Raw genomic sequence first — 24,515 nt, 5'->3', positions numbered from 1 at the left:
ACCCGGGACCTTATGCGTGCCAAGCACTCACTCTGCCATGGAGCTGTGCTCTCCCCCCTGTTGCTTTCCTTTATCTAGGTTATCAAAGCTCTTGAACTTGCTCAAAATAGCCTCACATAGAAGATAAGTTTATCTGAAAATGGTGTTCATTTTTTCCTTAGTAGTAGGGCTTTTCATTTGCTGCCTCTACTGTGACCGCTTGGTCGAATTGTTCATGTTTTTGATGACTTGCTGTATTTCAGTTGGAAATTTTAATACTACGTTTCTCCATAGGTCAGATAAATACGCTGTAACTCTTCCAGCCCTGCTGCTTGCCAGACACCAAGAAGGCAAAATAGAGAGCATTCCATTAGCGAACGCCCATGCGCAAGACATAGTTCAAATAATAACAAATGCATTACTGGAAACATTTGTGAGTATATTTTATAATATGAGTGCTATTTGAAATAAGAAAACCTAGATCAGTTAAAGATAGTGTATTTTAATGCATGATTTTGCAGCTTTTGTTGCCACAGGATGTGATGTTTTGTGAGCTGAAGATTCAGGGGGTTGCTGTTTTATTTTTTCACTCATTATGCATACAGCTTCTCCAGTCCACTGCCAAAATTTTACATGTCTTGGATTATTTTTATTGCTGAGATGACTGTGGCTGATGGCCAGTTAAAGTACTTAATCTAGGTTGAAACTTGGTACAAAGCCCATGGATTCCAGAGAGCAGGCTGCCCCGCTTCAAATCCTTGCTTGACTCCTTACTGGCCTGTATGTAGATGTCTCTGTGCCTCAGTTTCCACAGATGTAAAGTGTAGATGATGGTATAGCACCTGCTGCAGAGGGTGATTATAAGGACTGAATGAGATCTGTGTTCATTGCTCTGTGTGTGGTGTTTGGATCCTGGTAAACTTGGAACAAATGTTAGCTAGTATTATTGTTTATGTAGTTTTAGAGCAAAACACTGTCTTCAGGAAGTCTTTTTCCAGTGCTTACTTTGTATAATAGTGAATTCAAGGGCACAACAGATGTAACCTGCATTTCTTGATTTCAGTTGTTTTACATTAGTATTAAGTATAGCTAGAATATTATAAATTTATACTTTTTACATTTCTGAAGTGTCATAGGAGCACTGTTATCAGCTATAAATTCTGAATGAATATCCTCCTGTTATAGTTTTTTGTCATAATGAGCTAAATGACATTACATTTTAGGCTCAAATATAAATGAATGTATTCTTTAAGTCTTTTTATGATCTCAGTTCCATTCCCTCCCCTCCCCCATTAAAGAATATGAAAGGCTCTACCATTTTCCATTTTTAGTTCCACATCTATTAAGTCACCTTCTGGATGTACCTGTGAGCTAGATTAAATCATCTTGTATCAGGTAACTAATCCCCAGATGACATGAGGAAACCAATGAAAAGAAGCTGACTTGCTGAAGTCACACAGCTGAGCAGGAGAAAAGAACTGAATGAAACTAGCACCCAGGCATCCTTGTTCACCAGCTGCCCCTTTCATTGGATCTCACTTGAAATCCAAATGAATAATTTTATTTTCTTTATAGTGCCAACCACCTCTGATCCATCCTCAAACACCAAATTCTGGCATATAATTTTCCCTACCTATCCTCAAAGCCACTTTCCTCTGCCAGTTCTCATTGTTATTCACTCTTTCCCACTCAAAATCCTCTTCTCACACCTTCCTCTTTTATGACTTAAATCTTAGATCCTACCTCCTCCAAACTCCCCTGTATTGTCTTGTGGTAACTATTATCTTTTATCTTCTACACGAGTTATGTCCCCTTCCTAAAACTGACACATCTGATCAAGCCAGCAGCTCTTACCCGGAGCAGATCTGATGACCCAGGTGCAATGGAGCCACCACTCCTCAATTCCAAACTTTATTGAGCTTCAAGAGCTTATGTTGGGCACTGAGTCAAAAAGAAATAAGATGTTAAAAGATTATATCTTTAAAGCTCAGCTTATATTTTTTTCAAAAATTTTGTGTTAGAGGAAAAATTTATAACAAGAGTTTTGTTTGTCACATGCATATTGGCCAGTCTGGTCCAGATTTTAGCATAAGAAATTATTAGAAGTGCTACATCCTTGTAAAACAGGGGACTCCATTACGGTTTATTTTCAAATTCTATTAGCAGTTTTATTTTGAAAATAACCCATTATTAAGACAAGGTGGGCTTAAATAAAAAAAAACTCTTGAGTTTGATAGTTGCTAACCACAATAACAAAATCTCCACTTAAATGAAAATAGGTTTGAAATACGTTTTACAAACTAAAATTGCAAGAATGATTTGAACGTTATTTTCTGTTTTATACTTCATCGTTCCCCATATTTTGTTTGTTTTTGTTTTTGTTTTTAAACAGCCAGAAATTACTGTGGAAAATCTTCCCACTTATTTAAGACTTAAGAAACCGTTACTTATTTTATTCAGTGATGGCAGCATAAATCCTCAGCATAAAAAAGCCATATTGACACTGGTAAAAGAGAAACACTTGGATTCACTTACCCCTTGCTGGTTAAATATGTAAGTATATTTTTAATTTTTTTTTTACTATGTTAATGGTAAAGTACAATTATTATTAAATTTTCATTAGGAAATGAAATGCTCTAAACTTCACATTTAGAGTTAATATTATGGAACCAATGTATATGTCATCATGATATTAGTAACTAAACTCCCTCAGATGGTCTAAGATAACCTTGTTTTAGATTGAATTCTGTTTTATAATAAATTACTTTTTTTTTCTGTGTGGTACTGTCTTTTTGGTTTTATTGAGGTATAATTAACAAATAAAATTGTAAGATATTTACAATGTACACTGTGATGATTTGATATATGTATGCATTGTGAAAAGTGTCTTCCATCTAGTTAACTTACATCCATCACCTCACATATTTGTTTTATATATGTACATTTTGGGGTGGGGGGATAAGAACATTTAAGTTCTGCTCTCTTAGCAAATTTCAACGATATAGTAGTGTTATTAACTATAGTCACCATGATATACATTAAATCCTCAGACCTAATTCATCTTGCAGTTGAAAAGTCTATATTCCTTTACCAATCTCTCCATATTTCCTCCACTACAGTCCTTGGCAACTTTTCTACTCTTTTTATAAGCTTGACCTTTTGAAAAAGATTCCACATATAAGTGATACTAATATGTAGTATTTGTCTTTCTCTTTTTGGTTTATTTCACTTAGCATAATGCCCTCAAGTTCCATCCATATTGTAGCAAATAGCAGGATATCCCTTTTCATGGTTGAGTAATATTCCATTGTATGTAACTGTGTGTATGTGTATATATACATATACATATACATATACCCACATATTTTTATCCATTCATCTTTTCACACTTTGGTTATTTCTATATCCTGTCTATTATGAATAATGCTGCAATGAACATGGGAGTGCAGATATCTCTTCAATATTCTATTTTCATTTCCTTTTCAATATATTCCTAGAAGTGGAATTGCTGGATCCTATGGTAGTTCTATTTTTAATTTTTGAGTAACCACTGTACTGTTTTTCATAGTGCCTGCACCAGTTTACATTCCCACCAACAGTGCAAAAGTGTTCCCTTTTCTCTACATCCTTGCCAACACTTATTTGTTGTCTTTTTGATAATAGCTATTCTGACAGATGTGAGGTGATACTTCATTGTGATTTTGATTTGCATTTCCCTGATGACTAGTGATGCTGAGCATCTTTTCATGTACCTTTTGGTTATTTGTATGCTTTCTTTGCAGAAATGTCTTTTCAGTTCTGTGCTTTTTAAATTGGATTATTTGTTATTTTGTCATTGAGTTTTATGAGTTCTTTAGTTATTTTGGATATCAATCCCTTATTCATTTTTAGTTTGATGTTTTCCCACTTGTTTATTTTTGCTTTTGTTGCTTTTGTTTTTGGTGTCATTCAGTAAACTTTTTAAAGTAATAATTTTTCTGATTTTAAAAGTAATGGATATTCATTGAGGAAAATTTGGCAAAGCAAACAGAAAAGTAAACATTGTGATATTTTGGTATTTTTCTTTAGTTCCTTTTTCTATATTTCTCTGTTTTTAAAATGCAGTCTAAAATGTTACAAAAAGTTTCCAGTGAATTTGCCAACAGTATTTCCTGGTGTGTTTTCTAGATGTATGGTTTGTTATATTTAATGTCTCTGAACACAACACACACACTCACACACACACACTATTATTCAAATTCATCAGATGGAAGACATTTTTAACTCATTTAAGAAATTATAAGAGCAGAGTACATTTTTGCTGTGAAGAGCTAACAGTACAGCCTGTTACTTGAGACAGAAGTTTCCCAGGTAATTATCCTTGTCACTATCTCAATAAAGTAGTACGTTCCATAATGTGGGATGCACTGTATTAGGAAGACTAGTTGTCTTAAACTTAGTTTCCCTGTATGAACATACTTTAAAAAAATCTTTCTTATCTTGAAATTAATCCTGAGGAAAGACAATTTTATTTGGAAAAGGAGTATTATAAGTCTCTTGTTATTTTATAGTTTGTACTCGTTTAATTTTTGAGCTGACTTGTGATCAGATACTTGACTAAATTTTGAAAGGAACCGATTGATTATATCAAGCTGAAATTGAGAAGCCTTTGGACTACATTTTTCATTAAAACTCTCATCGGCTGCCTTTTTTCATAAGAGAAACACAGTGCCCCATGTTAAAAGAAACTTTTAAGACACTGATTACTAATAAGATAACATATCCACACCTGATCAAAAGGCAAGGTTATCTTACTTATTAAAACACCAACAGGAAGCAACAATATGTTAATCTTAATATAAGACACTGAGGGAAACCAAAAACAGTATTTTACATACCACTCCACTGTGCCTGGATATAACCCATGGGCTATAGACACATGAGTTTCTGTCAAGACCTCTTGATTTTTAAGACATCTTTTGATAAACATACTGGCATGATATATTTCAAGGTTAATGTTTTATGCACTATTGTTATTATTTTGTTATAGAAAGAAACATTAATTAACATGTTCAATTGCTCCCTTTTATAGAAAGAACACTCCTGTGGGGAGAGGAATCTTGCAGGCGTATTTTGACACTCTGCCCCCGCTTCCTCTTCTTGTTGTGGTGAATCTGCATTCAGGTGGCCAAGTATTTGCATTTCCTTCAGACCAGGCTATAAGTGAACAAAACCTTCTACTGTGGCTGAAAAAAGTTGAAGCAGGACTAGAAAGCCACATCAGTAAGTATTCTGTTTTAATATGCACAATTCTATATCTTGTTTCATGTTTTTCTAGCTAATGAATGCTAGAAATGACTTGAACTGTAGTATTTGTAAGTATGCTAATGAGTAATATGCTGATAGCGTTGTCCATGGGACAGTCTCCTATATGGTGGGTATTACCCATTGAAAATAAGTGCCATCATATAAAATTCAATAGTAATAACATTTATTGAATGCTCACGAGGTGTCTAGCACAGTGCTGCGTGATTCACTTGCAAGATCTCATCCTCTGGAGAGTCGTATGAAGTATGATTACTTGTAGAAGAGTTAAGTAACTAGTTCAAAGTCATATAATTAACCAGTAAATGAGGAAGCTTGGATTCCAGCCTGGCTGTCTTGTGTTCCAGAGCCAGAATTTTGAATCACAGGAAGATAAATCTTGGCCCAGAATTTACGATGCTGGCTTATGACATGCTGTAGTCCCTGTTTCTAAAACCTATGTGGACTTATACCTGTGGTATAGATGTGTATGTTAACTTAGATACAATTGTGGCAACACCAGGTCTGTTGCTATAATTTAAATAAGTTAACATGTAATAAGCTAAATCATTAGTTGTTGAGGAAATAGTGTAAAATTTGATGTAATGAAAAGTTTCCTAAGATACTTCTAAGGATTTTGTTACTGGAAACCAGATGAACTATATTATAACATTTGGACCCTGTTCATAACCGAGTTCTGAAAAAAGGGTTGTGTGTGTGTGTAAAATATAATTGTATATACACACCCAGTTCTGGTGTGTAAACTCCAATTCAGTGCTACATTGTCTCTCAGCCAAGATGCATCCTGTGACTCTTATCGTTATGTGTATTTGTGTATATTTAATCAGATTCTTGAATTTTTTAAAGTGCCGATCACTGCAGCACACCTGTTCTTCCCAGGTGGTCTGCCTGCTTCATTCCTGTTAGGCAGTTTTAACTAAGTTATTGTGTTTAAATAGTCTATAGGCAGTATTTGTTTATTGAAATAAGTCACATACCATCGAATGTGCTCTTGAAGTGTATAATTCAGTGGGGGTTTTGTTTGTTTTTTTGTTTGTTTGTTTTCTAGTATATTCACAAGGCTATGCAACCATTACCATGATTGAATTTTAGGACATTTTTATCACCCCAGGAAGAAACCCTCTCCCCATTAGCAGTCACTCTCCATTCCCCCCTCCCTTCATCCCTTGACAACCACTAATTTACCTTCCATCTTTATGCATTTGCCTCATCTGTACATTTCATATAAATGGAATAATACAACATGTGGCCCTTTGTGTCTGGCTTCTTTCACTTAGCATAGGTTTTCAAGGTTCATCCACATTAAAGTGTGAATCAGTAGTTCATTCTTTTTTATGGATGAATTAATTCCATTATATGGATATATACCGTACTTCCTCCATTCGTCAGTTGATGGACATTGGGGTTGTCTGCTCTTTCTGGCTATTATGAATAATGCTGCTGTGAACATTCATGTACATATTTTTATATCAAATACACAGATGCCTGTGCCACTTACCCTCTCTGTCTTGATATAGCAGCTTTTAAGTGGGGAAGTTTGATTCCTCCAACTTTTTCACTTCCAGGAAGATTTTGACTATTCTGAGTCCTTTCAGATGGTATTTCTAAATCTTAATTTTCTGAGATAATTTGTTGGTGTTTTACTATTTTCCTAGGAAATGTAAAAAATTAACTGTTTTGTGTGTCATCATCTGAAAGAAGCTTTTCTGTGGCTGTCGTCACTCACTTCTGGTGTCTTCATTTTAGCCACGCCCCACGGGGTCCTGTGGGTTCTATCTCCTGAACTCTTTACTCTCCAGATAGCCTGCATTCACTGCTCTAGCTGCACTGCCATTTTACAGTGGCAGTGAGTGTTGTCATTTGCAGCTGCTGTGACACAGATGCCTTGTGGACTCTGACTGAATCAGATAGGATTATCTTTGTAGGGCGTTCCAACTGAATTGCTTTATAAAAGGTGGTGTGATGTTCAAAGACACAGAAACCTGAGCTTATGACCCAGCCTCCTTGATTACTGACTGTGTGGTTTTAGGCAAGTTTTTCTTTGTTTCTGCCTCTACAGCTGTAAGATGAGATTAACAGTTCCGACTCTATGCCAGTTATGTTAAAAATCAAATAAAATTAAGTATTCAAAGACATATACTTTAAAGTGTGAAATCTGAAGCATATTATCACTGTTTGTGGAGAGATCCTTTCTTCCAAGAATCCTTGGGGGCTTTGACTCCTCAACTCACCATAAGAAAGAGGAAGGAATCAGAATTATTCTTCTGAGTTTCCTGAGAGACTGGTATATCTTCTGCTGCAATTATTTTAATGCCTTTGGTTTCCATTATCTCTTTATATCATTGCTCCTATTCTTGAATTATTCCTGTTGTGCGAAATCTGTCTACTAAATGGAGAAAAGCTAACTTATCATTCATATATATATATATATATATATATATATATATATATATATATATGCTATCAGCTTAAATCAGTTTTCCGCCTCTTGTGACCAGTGCTTTAAAATAATGTTAAGATTCACTGCCATGAAGTCCTTCTGAAAAGTTATCCAGTCACTGTTTATATTACAGTTGATTCCATAGCAATTTTTAATTATTCCTCATCTATAATTATTTTTATAAAATGAACTTTTTAAAATAAAGTATGTGCAAAGGATATTAATCAAATCTTCAAAAACAGAAAATGCTTTTAAATGTAAGGAAATATTTGTCTAAACAATGAAATAATCTGTATGTTCCAAAATTTTTTTCTGGAATGATTTGTAAGAAATAGTTACAGTTCTTTGGGATAAAGACAGGGGAAGAGAGGGAAGCAAGAGACGTTTTCACTTTAACTTGTACCTGTTTGTCTGTAATCTCATTGTACACAGTTATTTTTTAAAACCTCAACAAGGGTTAACAGGTAGTGAGATTATGGACCTTTTGTGTTTTTCCTATTAATACCTATCTTTATTTTAAACATAATAGCTTCTAAATGTCATATAAATAGGAAAATGTCTAGTAATGACAAATGATATATCGAGTTTCTTAGACAGTGATGATAATAAAAAGCTAGCTTTGTGTAGATAAGGGAAACTGATGAAGCCTTCACTCCTACAAATTTATTTTTCAAAATAAAACATTTTCTAGTATATTCATGTGATGATACTGTATACCTGTTCATCTTTAACCCTTGATTATATCTTCCTCCCAGCCATTTTACCTGCTCAGGAATGGAAACCTCCTCTGCCTGCTTATGATTTTCTGAGCATGATGGACGCTGCAGCATCTCAGCATCCTCCCAAGAAGATTCCTGAGTGTACGAAGGAAACTGATGTGCAGGAAAATGATGGAGAACAGCCGGAAGAGAAATCTGCGATCAGAAATGAACCGATTGGAACATGGAGAATAAAGCATTGGAGTAGAAGTAATTGGTTTGGAGAAGCCAAAAAATCATTTGTGTATGATAATAAAGAATTATGATGCTCAAAAGCCAGCTTGTTTTACAGGGCTGTGGAAAGCTTTCGAAAGTATTTTTGGCTTATTTGCCAGACTCGTTAAAAAAATAACACTGAATCATCTCAAGTTTCTTGACCAGTGCTGTCCAACAGAAAATAATATGAGCCATATATGTAATTTAGAATTTTAAGTAGCCACATTAGAAAAAGTAAAACTGAGCAGGTGTAATTAATTTTAATATATTTCATCCAGTAACTATACCCAAAGTAGTTCAATTAAGAAAAATTGAGATATTTTACATTCCTTTTTTCATATCAAGTCTTGAGCATCCAGTGCATATTTTACACTTCAAAATAGCCACATTTCAAGTGCTTAGTAGCCACGTGTGGTGTTAGACAGCCCAGCTCTAGACCATAACTGGTATAATTAATTTGACCTAGTTCTCACCACAGAATATTTTGAACTAAAAGATAAAATGTACCTCTAGTTTAATCACAGTTGACTCCACAGTGGACTTACAGAGCTGGCAGTTGTTTTCTTGTTTGTTTTTTGTTTTGTTGTAGTCATAATGTTAAAACCACTGTTTCTAAATCAGGGAACAATTTTGCCTCCCAGGGGACATTTAGCAATGTCAGGAGACATTTTTGATCGTCATTACTGGGGTGTTAACTGGCATCTGGTAGGTAGAGGCCAGCTAAACACCCTGCAATGCACTGGACCACCCTCCCTGCCCCCAACACACACAACAAAGAATTATTCTGCCCAAGTGTCAACAGTGCCACGTCACCCTGTGTTAAACTAATCTGTGGCAGAGTGGTAAATTCATTTCTATAATATTTTCAAAAAGTAATGAAATAACCCTAAAAAGGACACAGAGTGAGATAGATAAAATATCTATTCTCTTATATATGTTATATATAATCATTCTCATACATACACAGTTGACCCCTTGAACAACACGAGTTTGAACTGCATGGTCCTACGTACATGCAGGTTTTTTTCACTAAATAATATGTACTGCAAGATCTGCGGTAGGTTGAATCTGGATGTGGAACCATGGATGTGAAGGGCGCAAAGTTGTTTGTTCAGGGGGTTGGCTCCCCTGAACTCCACATTAGTCAAGGGTCAACTGAATGTTTCATTATAACAGATCATTTGCTCCTCCCAGTACCCCTTCTTCGATGTTTTTCCTGTAGCATGTCACGTGTATTGCAGTTCATTCTCATTTGTCTTTATTTCTTACATGGGAAATATGAGTGTGAACTCTAAATACAGTTTGTAGAAATAAAACATGATCAGTCTACCATTAACTACTACAAGCATATATAAAAGGTGAAACCAATTAGTCATTGTACCATAGTCAGCAATTTTGACAGTTATTAATGTTCTTTTAATAATTTTAAATAAAGTATCTGGATTTCAGGCTACCTTTCAAAGCCTCCTTTGGCCTGTCATGCCCTCTATTGGACCACTGACCCTGTAGCAGTTGGATTTCTTCGGTTGCCAAGCAACAAAAATTCAACGTTGGTTAACTGAAGCAAAATGAGAATATTGGGTAATTCAGAGTTAGTTAGCAGAAACATTAAGCATGCTTTGAAAAGATAGGAACCAAACCTGTTTTGGGATCTATGTAGCAGGAAGTAATAGCTCAGTAATGAATCAGTTCCATCTATTTTTCTGTCTTTCATGAGTCAGGATGTGCTGGGAATGCTGGTTAGGAAAAGGCTAGGCACTTTAACTGGCAGCTCTAATCAGACTTTCACAATGCAGAAGAGGTGAACCTCACAAAAGAAATCTAGATTCTGTTTACTAGGAAAAGGGAGACTGAATGTGGAGAGCAAAAAAACAACAAAGAAATGGAAAACTTGTGAATCCTTAAGACTCCACTTGCTGCTCTGCTGCATGGCCGTCGTATCCTTTCCAGGTGTTTCTACTACATTCCCCTGTCCTTTTCTGAGAGCTTCAAAAGCCCTGTCTCTACCCTCAAGTGGTCGTTGTTTTCTTCTATATCCCCTACTCCTCTGTAAGAGTTGGTGACCACTGCTTACGTATATTCTCTATAACATCTCATTCCTCAGGAATCAGATTCTTTTACCTTCTCCTGCCTCACCTATGCTGGAAGGTAAACAGCCTTGGTCCATTGCTTGTGATGAAATACTCTATGGGCTGTTTTTCAAAATTCCTGGAGTTATTACCCAAGCTAATGCTTCCTTTAAAAACTAATTAAACTGTATGCACAGAACATTAAATTCAAAGATCAGTAAGTTCAAAGATTGTAGAAACCTGCAAGAGAATGTTACTTCCATCCTAACAACAACAACAACAATCACTTTTCTAATACATATCAGAGAAGGCAGCCAAAGGAACCAAATTCCAGAGTGACAAGCCCCTTAAAGAAGAGACAGAATACATGAACTGTTTCACCATTGGCAGAGAATAGGAGTCTCCCGCGAAAGCAAGTAAGAAGAAACTTGGAAAGGTCTAAGTTTTACCCTATCTGCAAGTTATGTTAGCCTACCACAGTTTCTTAAATCAGAGACAAGGGACTTTATTACCCACTCTAATAGTATTAATCAGAGTGTCAGTCTCTGTGCTGGTTCCCTGAACCCCAGTCCTACAGTGCAATGAGAAGGGCCCCATGACACCTCCACATGCAGTGGGTACCATTACAGGGAAGGAACCCTGAGCTCAGGGAACCTAAATATTTTATAATGGGTATTAAGCATGCCTGCCCTTTGCTCTGGAGGGAGACATCTTTATAATAGTAGACAGTAATCTAGTGTGTCTTTCTTCTAGCAGGAGATGCGGTCTCTTTTCCTAGGCTGCAAAAGCAGTCCAGAACCAAGATAGTGCCTCTTAGGAGCATAAGTCATGCATGAACACGAGAGGCCCGTGAAGAATCGTCTCCCAACAGAGATCAGCTAAAATTTTAAAGAATTCTTTAAGGGCCAAGTGTGGTCTAAAGTATTAGCTTAGAATAAGCGGGACCCTTGATATGACAAAAGTTCACATTCACCTGGGCGTTTTCTTTCCACTGGGTGCTGATGAGAACAACTGGGGCAGGAGCCTGATGAGAAGACGTCCCTAGGTGACGCAGGCAGGCAGCGGGGGATGTAACGATCTTGGTGACAGATGTGAAACACTGCCCACTTCCTCAGACCTTTCTCCTGTATGAGTGAAAGACAGTGACCACTTGGGGAGACAGAGCAAAGCTTCCTGCCTCTGGGGGAGGGGTAAATGCAAAGTTCTCTGGCCCCTGGGGAGAGCGAGAAAAACATCTTGGGCTCAGGATCCCACACCAATCCCAAGCAGAGGTCTACTCTCAGTGGGAGATGAGCAGTTGTGGGGCACAAGACGGTGGAATGACACAGGTGAGCAGGACTTGGAAGCTGAGGGTGGAGCAGGAAAACAGAACCTCTGTCACCCAGGTGTGATTCTAAGTACAAGGTGACAGCAGCCCATCTATGGAGGAAGATGCAGACCATAGTATCCCAAAGGTAAAAATAATAAATATGCAAACCCATTTTTGTGACTTGATTTACTCAGTGCCCCACACTAATGGCCAGGTGTAAATATTATCCATCTGCTTCAACTATTCTCTACAAGATGTGTGGCATTCAGTCAAAAATTCTAAGACTGAAAAAAAAAAATTAAGAGAAAACAATCCATTGTCAAGAGATGAAACAAATGACAGAATTAAACTCAGAGATGACCCAGATATTAGAATTTGTGGGACAGAGACTTTATGATGAATGTGTTAAGGGATTTGCTGTAAAAATAAAAGGCAAGCTTCAACATACCTGCAGGAAATAGGCAACTAAATAATCATCAGTGCTAATTTGAAAAAAAACCAAAAAGAACTTTTAGAAATAAAAATACAATGACTAAGATTAAAAATTCAGATTAGACACAGCTGAAAAGAGAGGCAACCAGAGAATAGATGATAAAAAGTTATTCAAAATATGCTACAGAAAGACAAAAAGGTGAAACATATAGAAAAGGGACTAAAGTCCAGGGAGATAAGTGAGAAAGATTAACATCTGTGTATCAGGAGTTCCAGAAAGAAAGGAAAGAGAATGGGGACAGAGGTGCCAAATAAGGAGACAATTACTGAGGATTTTCCAGAATGGTGAAACATACCCATTCACAAATTCAGGAAGCTTAGAAATTTCTAAACAGATTAAATAAAAAGCAATCCACACTAGACACAACAAAACTACAGAACATGAAAGGCAAAGAAAATCATAAAAGGTGGCAGAGAAAAAAGCCAGATGACATCCAAAATAGTGGCAGGTAGACAACAGGTAAACACCTGTTTATCTTCAAAAGACACCAGCGTATCTTCAAAAGGCTGAAAGGAAAATAATTGCTAACCCAGAATTTTACATCCAGTGAAAAGTTTCTGAAAAAAGGAGTAAGATACAGATATTTCAGACTGGCAGAGACGGAGTGGCCATTAGCAAAACAGGGAGATTCAGGATGTGTACTTCACGTGGAAGAAACGCTATCCCAGACGGGAGGGCAGAGAAGGAACAGGGCGTGAGGAGCCAAGTGATGAACACGTGGGCGGATCTGAATGAACACTGAGAGCATAAAACACTCATGAGTGTGAAATTTTAAAAAGTAAACACGATGGAATTAACATGTACAACAACTATATATATATGTAGGGAAAGGAGTCAATAGAGTTAATGTATCCTAAGTTCCCTAGAAAATGGATAAAGTTATTAATTTTAACTTACGGCAAGCAGTAAATATATATTTTGTAATTTTTAGGATATCCACTAAAAAGATAAAAAAAAACTTTCAAGCTATGAGAGGGAAAAATGTAATTATAAAAAAGAGTCAAAAGAAAAGAAAAGAAATGAAACAGAACAAGTGAGACAAATAGCACAAAATAAGACAGCAACTTCAACTGAAATGCCAGTAAACAAGTGCAAACAGACCGACTATTCCAATTAGAAGATTGTCAGGCAGGATCAAAAAAGTCAGTTATAAAAATAAACTGCTCTTCACTCAAAAAAAGAAAATCATTTATACAAAGTTTACAGGAGATACATGTTAAACTTAAATATACAGAAAGTTTAAAAGTAACAGGACAGAAAAAAATACACCATTCAATTTCTAGGTGAGAGAAAGCTGGTCAGATAAGATAACCTTAATGTCAGGTAAGACAGACATTAAGGCAAACAGTATTATTGAAGATAAAAGGTCACTTCATAATGAGAAAATGTTCAATTTGTCAGTAAGCTATGACAGTTGTAAATCTATAATCACCTAATAACAGATTCAAATTATAAGAAACAAAAGTTAATAGAAGTTCACAAATTACTATCGTATTAGATTAAGTACCTAAGTAATTAATAGAGCTAGCAGAAAAAGATAAGGAAAGTTATCAAAGATTTAAAGTGTCATTAATAAACGTAACCTAACTTCTTCTGACTGCAGAATATACATTCTTTTCAAGCACACATGAAACATTTATAAAAACTAACATATGTCGAGCCATAGAGCCAGTCTTCAACAATCATTAAAGGACTAAAGTCATACAGAACATGCTCTCTGACCACAGTGCAATTAATCTAAAAATAAATAACAAATTGATAACCAGATATGTACAGTTAAGGAGCTGGGTATGCAAGTCTGAGATTTAGATAAAAATCTGGGAGTCATATAGTTTATTAACAGCAAAACTTGGAATTAAACCTGAGTTTCCTTCACGTTCATTTAGTGGGATGACACCATACAGTGTTTTCTGCCCGTAATATTTCTTTTTGCACTGAGAATTAAATATATACAGTGCATCAAAATAATACTAAAATGGCCTGTTACTGGATTATTGAATAAGCACAGAATTCAAACATCTCTCTCACTTAGAGGTGACTCATGTTCTAACACTTTACATCGTAGGTTGTAATTTCAGTCTTTTAAAATATACCTTATTTTTTAAAATAAGATGTTTTTTAAGACATTTTTTATTGAGTTATAGTCATTTTACAATGTTGTGTCAAATTCCAGTGTAGAGCAATTTTTCAGTTATACATGAACATACATATATTCATTGTCACATTTTTTTCTCTGTGAGCTACCACAAGATCTTGTATATATTTCCCTGTGCTATACAGCATAATCTTGTTTACATATGCCTGTTAGTATCTACAAATTTTGAACTCCCAGTCGTCCCTTCCCACCCACTCCTCGGCAACCACAAGTTTGTATTCTATGTCTATGAGTCTGTTTCTGTTTTGTTCTTTTTTTAAATTATTTTTTTTTAGATTCCACATATGAGCGATCTCATATGGTATTTTTCTTTCTCTTTCTGGCTTACTTCACTTAGAATGACATTCTCCAGGAACATCCGTGTTGCTGCAAGTGGCGTTATGTTGTTTAAAAATAAGGTATGTTAATAGAAGCTTATCTAACATTTAGTTTGGATAACCCAGGGTCAAGTTCTTATACACGCCTCAAGAGCTATAAAACACCAGGTGTGGAATCTGTAGTCTTGTGAAATATTCCAGGTAGACCTCATGACTTACAGTAGGTGAAATTTCATGTCAGCCTTTTAATCAAATAAAGCACTCATTTCCTCTGACATTAGATAGAGTCTGAATTTTCTGTTTCTGATGTAGATACTTTATACAGTTATGAAACCTAGTTTTGAAGAATTAATTTTCCTCACATTTAAACACATTTCTTTGTTAAAAATACAACATAACCCGTTACCCAGTTCTTTGTGCCATGAAACTCCCTCTAAGTATCTGGTTTCTTGAACTGAGAGTAACTAATGCATATAAATCTCTTCCCAAAGTTACCAAGATTGCACCCTAAGGACACATCAGCCCTAGATGGTCTTGACCAGTGTGAATGGTAAGTAAATTGCTAATGAGACACAAAGAAGGCAGGGTCATTCTTGTTTCTAAAGGTATTTATACTTGAGGGGAGGACGTGGGGGGGGGAGCTATTGGAAGACAATTTCCTTAAAAAAATCAAGAGTATCATTCAAAGAAACTCACGTTTGCTAAAGAGAATTATGAATACCTACCTACCCAGAAGCATCTGGGAGGGGCAATATTGCACCGTGGCTATAGACTGGGCTTTGGATTTGGATTGAAGAATATTCGAGTCCTTATTCTTCCAGTCACTAGCTATGTGATGTTATAAAGTTACTTAAAATCTTTACATTTTAGTTTTTTTATTGATGAAAATACTGCCTGCCACATAATGTTGAGGATTAAATGGAAGAATGCATAGTAAGCATTTGATAAATGCCTTCTTAGTGGTTGGGTTCATTTATCAGACCTTTTTTTTTTCCTATTAGCAAAGTAATACATTCTTGTAGCAAAACTTCAAGGAATACAAAAATATTAAGAAAAATGCAAGAGCTGCCTCACTTCCCTCCAATTCTAATTACAGAACCAAGTGGTAACCATTATCAACTATTTGATTTGTATTTGACCTTCTTAATATTTCACTTCTTATTTTTAGAGTTTGAGATGCCTATGTCAGAACATGTTTTCTTTATTCAATATACTTTTTCTTTCCATGTATTACATTAAAATTTTTTCTACATGATCAATATCGCAAATTATCAAAGAAATGCAAATCAAAACAACAATGAGGTGTCACTTCACACCAGTCAGAATTGCCATCATTAAAAAGTCCACAAACAATAAATGCTAGACAGGGTGTGGAGAAAAGGGAACCCTCCTACATTACTGGTGGGAATGTAGTTTGGTGCAGCCATTATGAAAAACAGTATGGAGGTTCCTCAAAAAACTGAAAAGAGACTTACTATATGATCCAGCAATCCCACTCCTGGGCATATATCCAGAGGGAACCCTAATTCAAAAAGACACATGCACCCCAATGTTCATAGCAGAACTATTTACAACAGCCAAGATGTAGAAACAACCTAAATGTCCATCCACAGATGACTGGATAAAGAAGTTGTGGTATATTTATACAATGGAATACTACTCAGCCATAAAAATGAATAAAATGCCATTTGCAGCAAAATGGATGGCCCTGGAGAATGTTTTCACTTACTAAGTGAAGTAAGCCAGAAAGAGAAAGAAAAATACCATATGATGTAACTCATATGTGGAATCTAAAAAAAAAAAAAAGACATAAATGAACTTATTTACAAAACAGAAATAGACTCACAGACAGAAAACAAACTTAATGGTTACCTGGAGGGAAAGGGTGTGGGAAGGGATAAATTGAGAGCTTGAGATTTGCAGATACTAACCACTTTTTATAAAATAGATATACAACAAGTTTCTTCTGTATAGCACAGGTAACTATATTCAATATCTTGTAGTTACCTATGATGAAAAAGAATATGAAAACAAATATATGTATGTATACAGATGACTGAAACATTATGCTGTACACCAGAAACTGACACAACAGTGTAAACTGACTATACTTCAATTAAAAATAAATAAATAAAATTTTTCTTTCACCCTCTGGTTAAATCCATATTTAGTGCTCACACAGAGGTGTGAGGGTGTGAGGTAGAGGTTGTGGACGAATCATTTGATCATTAATGTGACCCATAGTTGCTTGGTATTGGGGTTTGCTCTTCCAACCTGAACTTTAAAAATTAACATAACTCCAGTGTCCTTTGGCTGAAAAGAATATCCCGCTGGCATCCCAGAGGACAGTGCTTGAGAGCACCATTCTGTTCTGAGTAGCACACTGCCAGATGTCCTGCTCAGGGCTACCTCCCCTACGTGTCTAGGTATCATTTTTGCTTGCTAGTGTCTGGTGAATACGACTGTCGATGTGAATGCTACATCAGTTAAGAATGGTCCAGCTGCATGTAACAGATGATCTGACAGTAGCTTAAATATGCAAGGTTTTGTTTGACTTAGGGACAAGAAGTCTGCAGCGATAGCAGCTCCATGGTAACACAAGGTTCTGTGTTTTGCTTCACCATCCACAATGTAATGGCTTGTTTCCTCTTCACTGTAAGATGCTTGCTGAGGCTCAGGCATCTAGCAATGTATTCAAGGCTAGGAAAAAGCAGGGAGGGTGGTACCAGATACATCTTTCTCCATTTTATATGGAAAACAAAGGCTTAATAAGAAGTTGCCTGGAAGACTTCTGCTTGTATATCATGCTTGGGCCACAGCAGGGTCACAGAGCCACCCCTACGTGCAAAAGAGCTGAGAAGCAAATTGTGTATTTTGTTTCCCAATCTCTATAGTGGGAAACAGCACTGAAAGAGAGTGTAACCAGTTCATAGTCTCTGGCACAGGAGGGAAAGTGGGAGATGAGGGGTGGGTTACGACCACTCGGCTTCGTTCTTCTTATTGGTGCTGGTATGACGTGCCCAGCCACAGCAGGGACAGTGACCCACAAGCTCTCCAACGGGGAGCCCCGTGCCAAGAGAAGGCCCAGGTTCCCCAACTGTCAGAGCTCTCAGTGACCAGCTCCCTGGGTTCATACACAGCTCCCTGCCCAGGGCATCAGTGTCCCCCAAGGCAGAGCTGAGGCAGTCCTGGCATCTGCCACCTCTTGAGACCCAGGACCCCTGTTCTTCTCTGTCAGCTCAGCCCTGGGTTTGGCCAACAATGATTGTAATTTTCTACCCTCAAGGTTTATTTGGAGGACTCTCCCTTTCCTGTCCTTCTCTGCCCCCAAGCACTGTTCAGGGACACTCTGTCCCCCTGGGAAGGCCTCTCAAAGTCCAGGGATCCTCACGCAAACAAGTTTACCATTTCTTGAATTTTGCGCACCAAAGGGGATTGGACTTCCTATGTCCTTTGCAGTAGCCAGAGGATCTTGGCTTATACTTGCTTAACATGTAAGAAGGCTTTGACTGAGTCGCTGAAGAACAAGGAAAATCATCCAAGGTGACCCCCTGGACTGCGTTCTTACTTACCAGAGAAGTGGCGTTCACCTTCTCCCACCTCAGTAAAAAGCTGGCTACACAAAAAAATTAGAAAGTTTGCAGTAATTGCAATACTTGCAAGTGGCAGAATTGCTTTTCTGAGGTTTCATGCAACCCCTCCTTAGATCACATCATTCATTCATTCAACCACCAAACATCTAATTGTCAGACCATGAGCCAAATAATATGGATATAAAGCCAAATCTGGCACCATCCTTTACCTGAAGGACCTTAGCGTCCAGTGTGTGGGAGAGATGTGGAAATCATTTTTGCCTGTTGTTTACAAGTGCTAGGGCAAAGGGGTGCCTCGGGTGACAGGGAACCCCTGAGGAGAGGCAGCTAAGTCAGGCTAAGGGCCAGAAAATGTTCCAGGGGAGAGGATGCTTGAGCTGAATTTTGAAGTAGAAGTAGAAGTTGCAAAGGGCATTTCCAGGGAGAGGAAAGAGCATGGGTGATGACAGGGTACCCAAGGTATCGTTTCTGCAGGCATGTCATTTCTGCATAAACCAGCTCATTATACAACCGGTGCGTGAGACAGGTGGCGTTCCCTATGGAGAGGAGGGTATTTGGTGAAACGAAGTCTAAGGGCCCAGAGAGGAACAGGAGTCAAATACTGCAAATTGTTGTTGAACTAATGCACTTGAACTCTAGGTCACAGGTTATAAATTTAGGTTACAAGCTTAGTAAGTGATTGTTTTCCCTCCCAGAGTGAAAAAGTAAATTGATGTTTCTATTCTGATGAAAGGGAAAAGTTGAACACCTATGATGGATTGAGTGCAAAGCCCATAATCTTCCCAAAATGATAATTACAATTATTTTACCTTTCTGCCAGCCTGTTTGCTTGCATTAGCGCAAGGAGATTAAACCCTCGGGGGACTTAAAAGTTGTAGGTGAATGTTTTATCTTGGAAATTATAATAAATTAGAAACTTTCTAGGACTGAAGTCATTTCCTGCAGTATTTTTTCCAGGCTATTAATTTATTCCCCTGTAATATAAGATGCACAAAATGGGGGCTGAATTAATAAACCTTCCCGGGCATCTCATTTATTACACTTCCAGGAAACAATTTAGGTATGGGAAGAACAGAGACCAATATCTGCACATCAATTTTCTTTCTTTATTTTGGCTTCAAAGTGTTCCCATGTTTCTCTAGTTTCCTAGAAGACTGGGACTTTGGGAAGCAGATTCCCATAATGAAGTCAATTTAATTCAAGTCAGAAAGGGCAAAATTTATTTCTAAATTTTAAAAAATATTTTAAAATGCAGCAAAAAGCATTTTGTTTGGTTTTAAAACGCCTTTTTGCACTTTAAAAGGGGTGTCCCGGCCTAGCCTGAGATTTTATACTGCCAGAACGTCAGAAGATAGTCAGTGTTGATGTTTGTTTCTAAACCTGTGTGTGCGACGACTGCTGCAGAAACGACTGACAATGAACTTCCTCTACCCTAAACCTCACCAAATACTGACACATATTACCTTGTATTGTATTCAGTTTCCCAGTGTATAACACTGTTTCCTATTGCCTTGTTTAACCTTCATGGTATCACTATAAAACAGACTCAGGATTTTGTAAGCTAGGAAGGTAATTCAGAAGTTCTGACAAATAGATCTCAGACTTAAGCCTTCATTTGCATCCCTGCAAGGGCTTTTCCTAAAAGAGATTCCTGTGTTTTACTTCTCCACTCAACCTCCAAGACTCTGCTTTAACAGCTAACAAGCTGCCAAGGTGACGCTGATAGTGAGCCCAGCTGGGAAACACTGTTTAAGGGGACTCATCTAGAGCTCTTAAGGAACAGAACCAGAACTCAAACTAGAGATGCTGGCTGTAAGTCAGCAGTGTTTTTCCCATAGATCACAAGTCAGAAAAGTAGATGAGCGGCAGGGATTATGTGGATGGATGCAGATGGATGTGGGTTGATGGCAAACAGATAAATCTTAGAGCAATTTCTCTTCAAAAAAGAATTTCTAAAGTGAAGATGGAATGACAGTCAATGATCAGAAATTTTCAGATGGGTAACATTTCATAGGATGATGGGTAAGGAAGACAGGTCATGTTGCTAGTATGGATGTGATATTTGTCTCTTTGCATGAAAAATAGGAAATGTGGGAAAATGAGGCAGAGGAAATAGTAGGATTGGCCCTTGTATCTTTTCAGAAGCCACAGTGGAAAAAAATCCATGATAAGTTGGAAAGTTGAAAACAAATAATTGAAAAAATAGTTGCCACCAAACTGAAGTAAATTCCCAAGTACATGGGGGAAAAGATACCACATATTTTAGAAGATGAGCTATACTCAGCCCCTAGGAAGGAAGATCTGAGTGGTAGGTGATTCTACTTCTGTATTACAAATGATGAAGTTAAGGTTAAAAGAAGTAAAAGACGTTCCCTAAGATGCTTGGTGAACATGTGGAAGAAGAAATTTGCACCTGTGAGTTAAGGTTTTCTATCAAACTCTAACTATAATAAATGGAAGCATAAAGAAGGACCCATAAGAGGAGGAAAATAAAGTCTCGGCAACTGAAAGAAGGCCTAGGTCATGCAACCTACAATCCATTCTGTGATGTTCATAGGCTGTAGCAATGCTTTCCCATGTTTTTGTCATCAAAGAAATCCCCAGAGCTATGACAGAATTTTTTCTTGGACATTCGACACTGGGGCTTTCCAAATTCTGATTATTCAGAAGTCAATACAAAATTTCAGCCTTAGGCAGGATTAAAAAAAAATATTAGCAGAGAATAAATTTTAGGTAATTTCTTTGTGCTGCCACATCTCCTGTTGGTTGAGCATTTGGGTTTTAGATAATGCCACCTTAAGTAATAAACTACAAACACTTTCTCCTTTTAAGTGTTTGTAGTTCTCAGAAGCTGTGTTACATGGTATAGTGTATTTTGTAAAATATGTTTTTTTAAGGCTATAAAAAACTTCTAGAAGTTTGATATTTTTAATCATTGATAATCTATGCAATGGGTTGCTGTTTTCCCCTCCAATAAAGCTCCCCTTTGTAGACGCCGTCACAAATTCATCCCAGTTGTTAGTTCACCATTTGTCCAGGTTTCCTTGGAAGCTGTGTCTCCTTTCTATTTCTTTTCCAAAAGACTTTCCAAGTGCTAAGACTCACGGCAGGTCTTTCATGCCACGTCTGTCTTACATAAATCTGAATCTGGCTTCAGGAAAACATTGAAGACACAGCTAGTACCTAAAACGTCTTCAGTCTGAGTGTTCTGATTCATCCTGAATCACTCCCCACAGTCCATGGAAGGAATTTCTGATTGAGCTCTGCTCTCTGATTCAAAAACCTCCTGATCATAATTTGTTTTTCCTAAGAGAAAGTCATATTGTATTTTATGAGTACAAACACAAGAATCCACAATGGTCCTTTTCTCATAGGAATAAGTGAGATGATTCGCCTTTCTAAAAGTAAATGCAAAACCATAGGCTAAAGGATTGTTTTTTCCCAAGCCTCCAAAATCACCTCAAATGCAATTGTTATAAACAGACAAGACAGAGTGTCTAACACTGAGAACATAAAATTTTCAAACATATATTTGTTCATAATGGAACCCATAAACAAAACAATCCTTGTCATATAGGAATTTGTTTTCCTAGTTCTATTCCTCCTTCTCATAATTATTGACAGACAGGCATCATAAAAAGAATTTAAGTTCGGTATTGGTGGGAAAGAATTTCAGAGTTATTTCTAGTAATTCCCCTGCTCCCTTAATGGACTGGTATCAGAATTAAAAAAAAAAAAACGTAGCTGGCTTTATTTTGTTAACACTTGCTGTAGTCTTAGGTTCAGAAAATAGAGGTTTTCCATCCCCACTAATGTAACAGGAAATCTTGGAGTTCAGGCTCTGTCCACAGCTGTCGCTCCCCCAAGAATGGGCTTTAACTTTTCACCTACTAGAGAAAATAATGATTTTTATGGCTCTCAAGAGTCTTTTTAAAATGGGATTTGTTTCACTTTGGTGATACATTTCAACCCACATTTTACATTTTCTGAATGAATAATCCAGTGGGTAGATGTCCTTTCATACATACATCGGACAGGCAGTTGAATAGATGAAAGTTCCAGTTAAAGAAACCATTTTGTAACTTTAAAAAAAGGCTGAGAATTCCTCTCTGAGGGAAAACTCACCCACAAACTCTTGTTCTCTACTTTTGGATTCTCAAATCTTGTTATCTTTTAAAGAAAGGCAGAGTCTTAATAGACAATATTAAAAATATGTATTAACAAAAATTCTGCATGTTCATGTAATTTCAGCACTTGGCTATGTATTCCAAGATATGTGTGCGTGTACGTGTCCCTCTGTGTGTGTGTGTGTGTGTGTGTATGTATGTGTGTGTGCATGCACTTTTGGTAAAAATTGATTTAAAAAACTATTTTAAGAGAAAAAATACCCTTGATTAGATCACCCAGTTTTACTTTTTTGGTATGAATTGAGCACACTGAGTGGTTTGTTCTGTTTCTGTTTTAAGTTGCTATGCTTCCCATTATGCTCTCTAATGGTTACCAAAACAGTATTTGTCAATACTTGTCACATCAGATATCTTGTTTCATTTTTGGTTTAATGGTCTAAAATTCTTTGATGCTGAATACAAAGAGAAATCCCAGAACATTTAAGACTGTTGAAAGAAAGGTACTGAAATAGGACCCAGGACCACATCCTGCCTTCGCACGTACATAGCCTGCCACAGACTGACTGCTGAGCTGCTGCTGGTGGTGGCCGTGGTGGAGGGCATGCACTTGTTCATGTGGACCTCTGTTCTGTGATACTGCGTATCTAAAAGCAGGGGTCTTTACTGGGGTCCATGACACTTGCTGGCAAAATGGAATGTACATGTGCATAAAGGCATTTTTTTCTGAGGGTTAGAGTCATAGCTTTCTTTAGACTGTCAGAGTTTCATAACCTGAAAAAGGAAAAAGTAATAGACTGAAAACCTACAAGATGGAATGAGCTATATATTTCAGATTTTCTAAACATCACTTATGTATTAGGGTTCTTCAGAGAAGCAGAACCAATAGGATTGATCTATCGACTGATCGACTGATCTACTGATCTACCTACTTACCTACCCATCTGAGAGAATGGGAATTTTATTACAGGAATTGGCTTATGCAGTTGTAGAGTCCAAAAAGACCAGTCCAAAGTCCAAAGGTCTGAGAGTGGGAGGGGGACTGATGGTATAAGTCCCAATCTGAGTCCAAAAGCCTGAGAACCAGGAGCACCAATGTCTGAGGGCAGGAGAAGATGGACATCTCAGCTGAAGCAGCGAGCGTGCCCTTTCTCCACCTTTTTGTCCTATCTGGGCCCTCAACAGATTGAATGATGCCCCCCAACTCTAGGCAGGGCCATCTGCTTTACTCAGCCCACCAATTCAACTGCTCATCTTTTCTGGAAACACCCTTACAGATACACCACCCAGAAATGTTTTACCAGCTATCTAGGCATCCCTTAACCCAGGCAAGCTGATACATGAAATTGACCATCACAACTTAATAGTCTGAAACATAAATTTACATGACTTTCTCTTCTGCCTTTTAAGACTAAGATGCCAGTCAATAAACTAAAGAGATTTTATTGACTTGAATGGTACAGGCATATGACTAAAGCAGAGAAAGTATAAAATATAGTTTTATTTTGTAAGAGTGATGTGTTCCTGAAGACTTGGCAAAATTCAGACTTGCATATTTCACGTCTAATTGCTCCTATAGGACTGACAAAGATGTTTCCTAGTGAAAGTGGCCAAGACATATGCCAGCAACATAAACACAGCTGGTGATTCATTCATCCCTTCTCAACGTAAAATTGTAATTCTTCGAGATTAAAAAATAGATTTGTATATTTTAATTTTGTGCTTAAAGTGAAAGTATATTGATATTTTAAGTTAACA

The 24,515-nt window shown here is 37.1% G+C and overlaps 1 protein-coding gene and 1 long non-coding RNA gene across 6 annotated transcripts in view; one reads left to right on the top strand and one right to left on the bottom strand.

Moving 5' to 3' along the window:
- Window positions 1–10,150, top strand: part of TXNDC16 (thioredoxin domain containing 16) — a 77,379-nt gene extending 67,229 nt beyond the window's left edge. For all 4 annotated transcript variants that reach the window (XM_072963071.1, XM_072963074.1, XM_072963072.1 and 1 more), the window contains exons 18-21: window positions 274–412; window positions 2,372–2,532; window positions 5,051–5,241; window positions 8,479–10,150. In XM_072963071.1, the coding sequence (XP_072819172.1) occupies window positions 274–412; window positions 2,372–2,532; window positions 5,051–5,241; window positions 8,479–8,747 (760 nt within the window). In that variant the 3' untranslated portion in view covers window positions 8,748–10,150. The remainder of the gene's footprint in view (window positions 1–273; window positions 413–2,371; window positions 2,533–5,050; window positions 5,242–8,478) is intronic.
- LOC140696932 (uncharacterized) overlaps window positions 1–24,515 on the bottom strand; it is a 45,014-nt gene that overhangs the window by 6,244 nt on the left and 14,255 nt on the right. Inside the window, exons 3-6 of one of the 2 annotated variants that reach the window (XR_012073621.1) lie at window positions 11,740–11,890; window positions 10,152–10,255; window positions 8,488–8,637; window positions 1,834–1,920 (exon numbers count right to left, since the gene is read on the bottom strand). This is a non-coding gene — a long non-coding RNA (uncharacterized lncRNA). The remainder of the gene's footprint in view (window positions 1–1,833; window positions 1,921–8,487; window positions 8,638–10,151; window positions 10,256–11,739; window positions 11,891–24,515) is intronic. The other variant, XR_012073622.1, reaches the window with a different exon arrangement.

This window comes from Vicugna pacos, chromosome 6, assembly GCF_048564905.1.
Source record: "Vicugna pacos chromosome 6, VicPac4, whole genome shotgun sequence".
Classification (NCBI taxonomy): domain Eukaryota; kingdom Metazoa; phylum Chordata; class Mammalia; order Artiodactyla; family Camelidae; genus Vicugna; species Vicugna pacos.
This window is presented reverse-complemented; position numbering and strand designations above follow the sequence as displayed.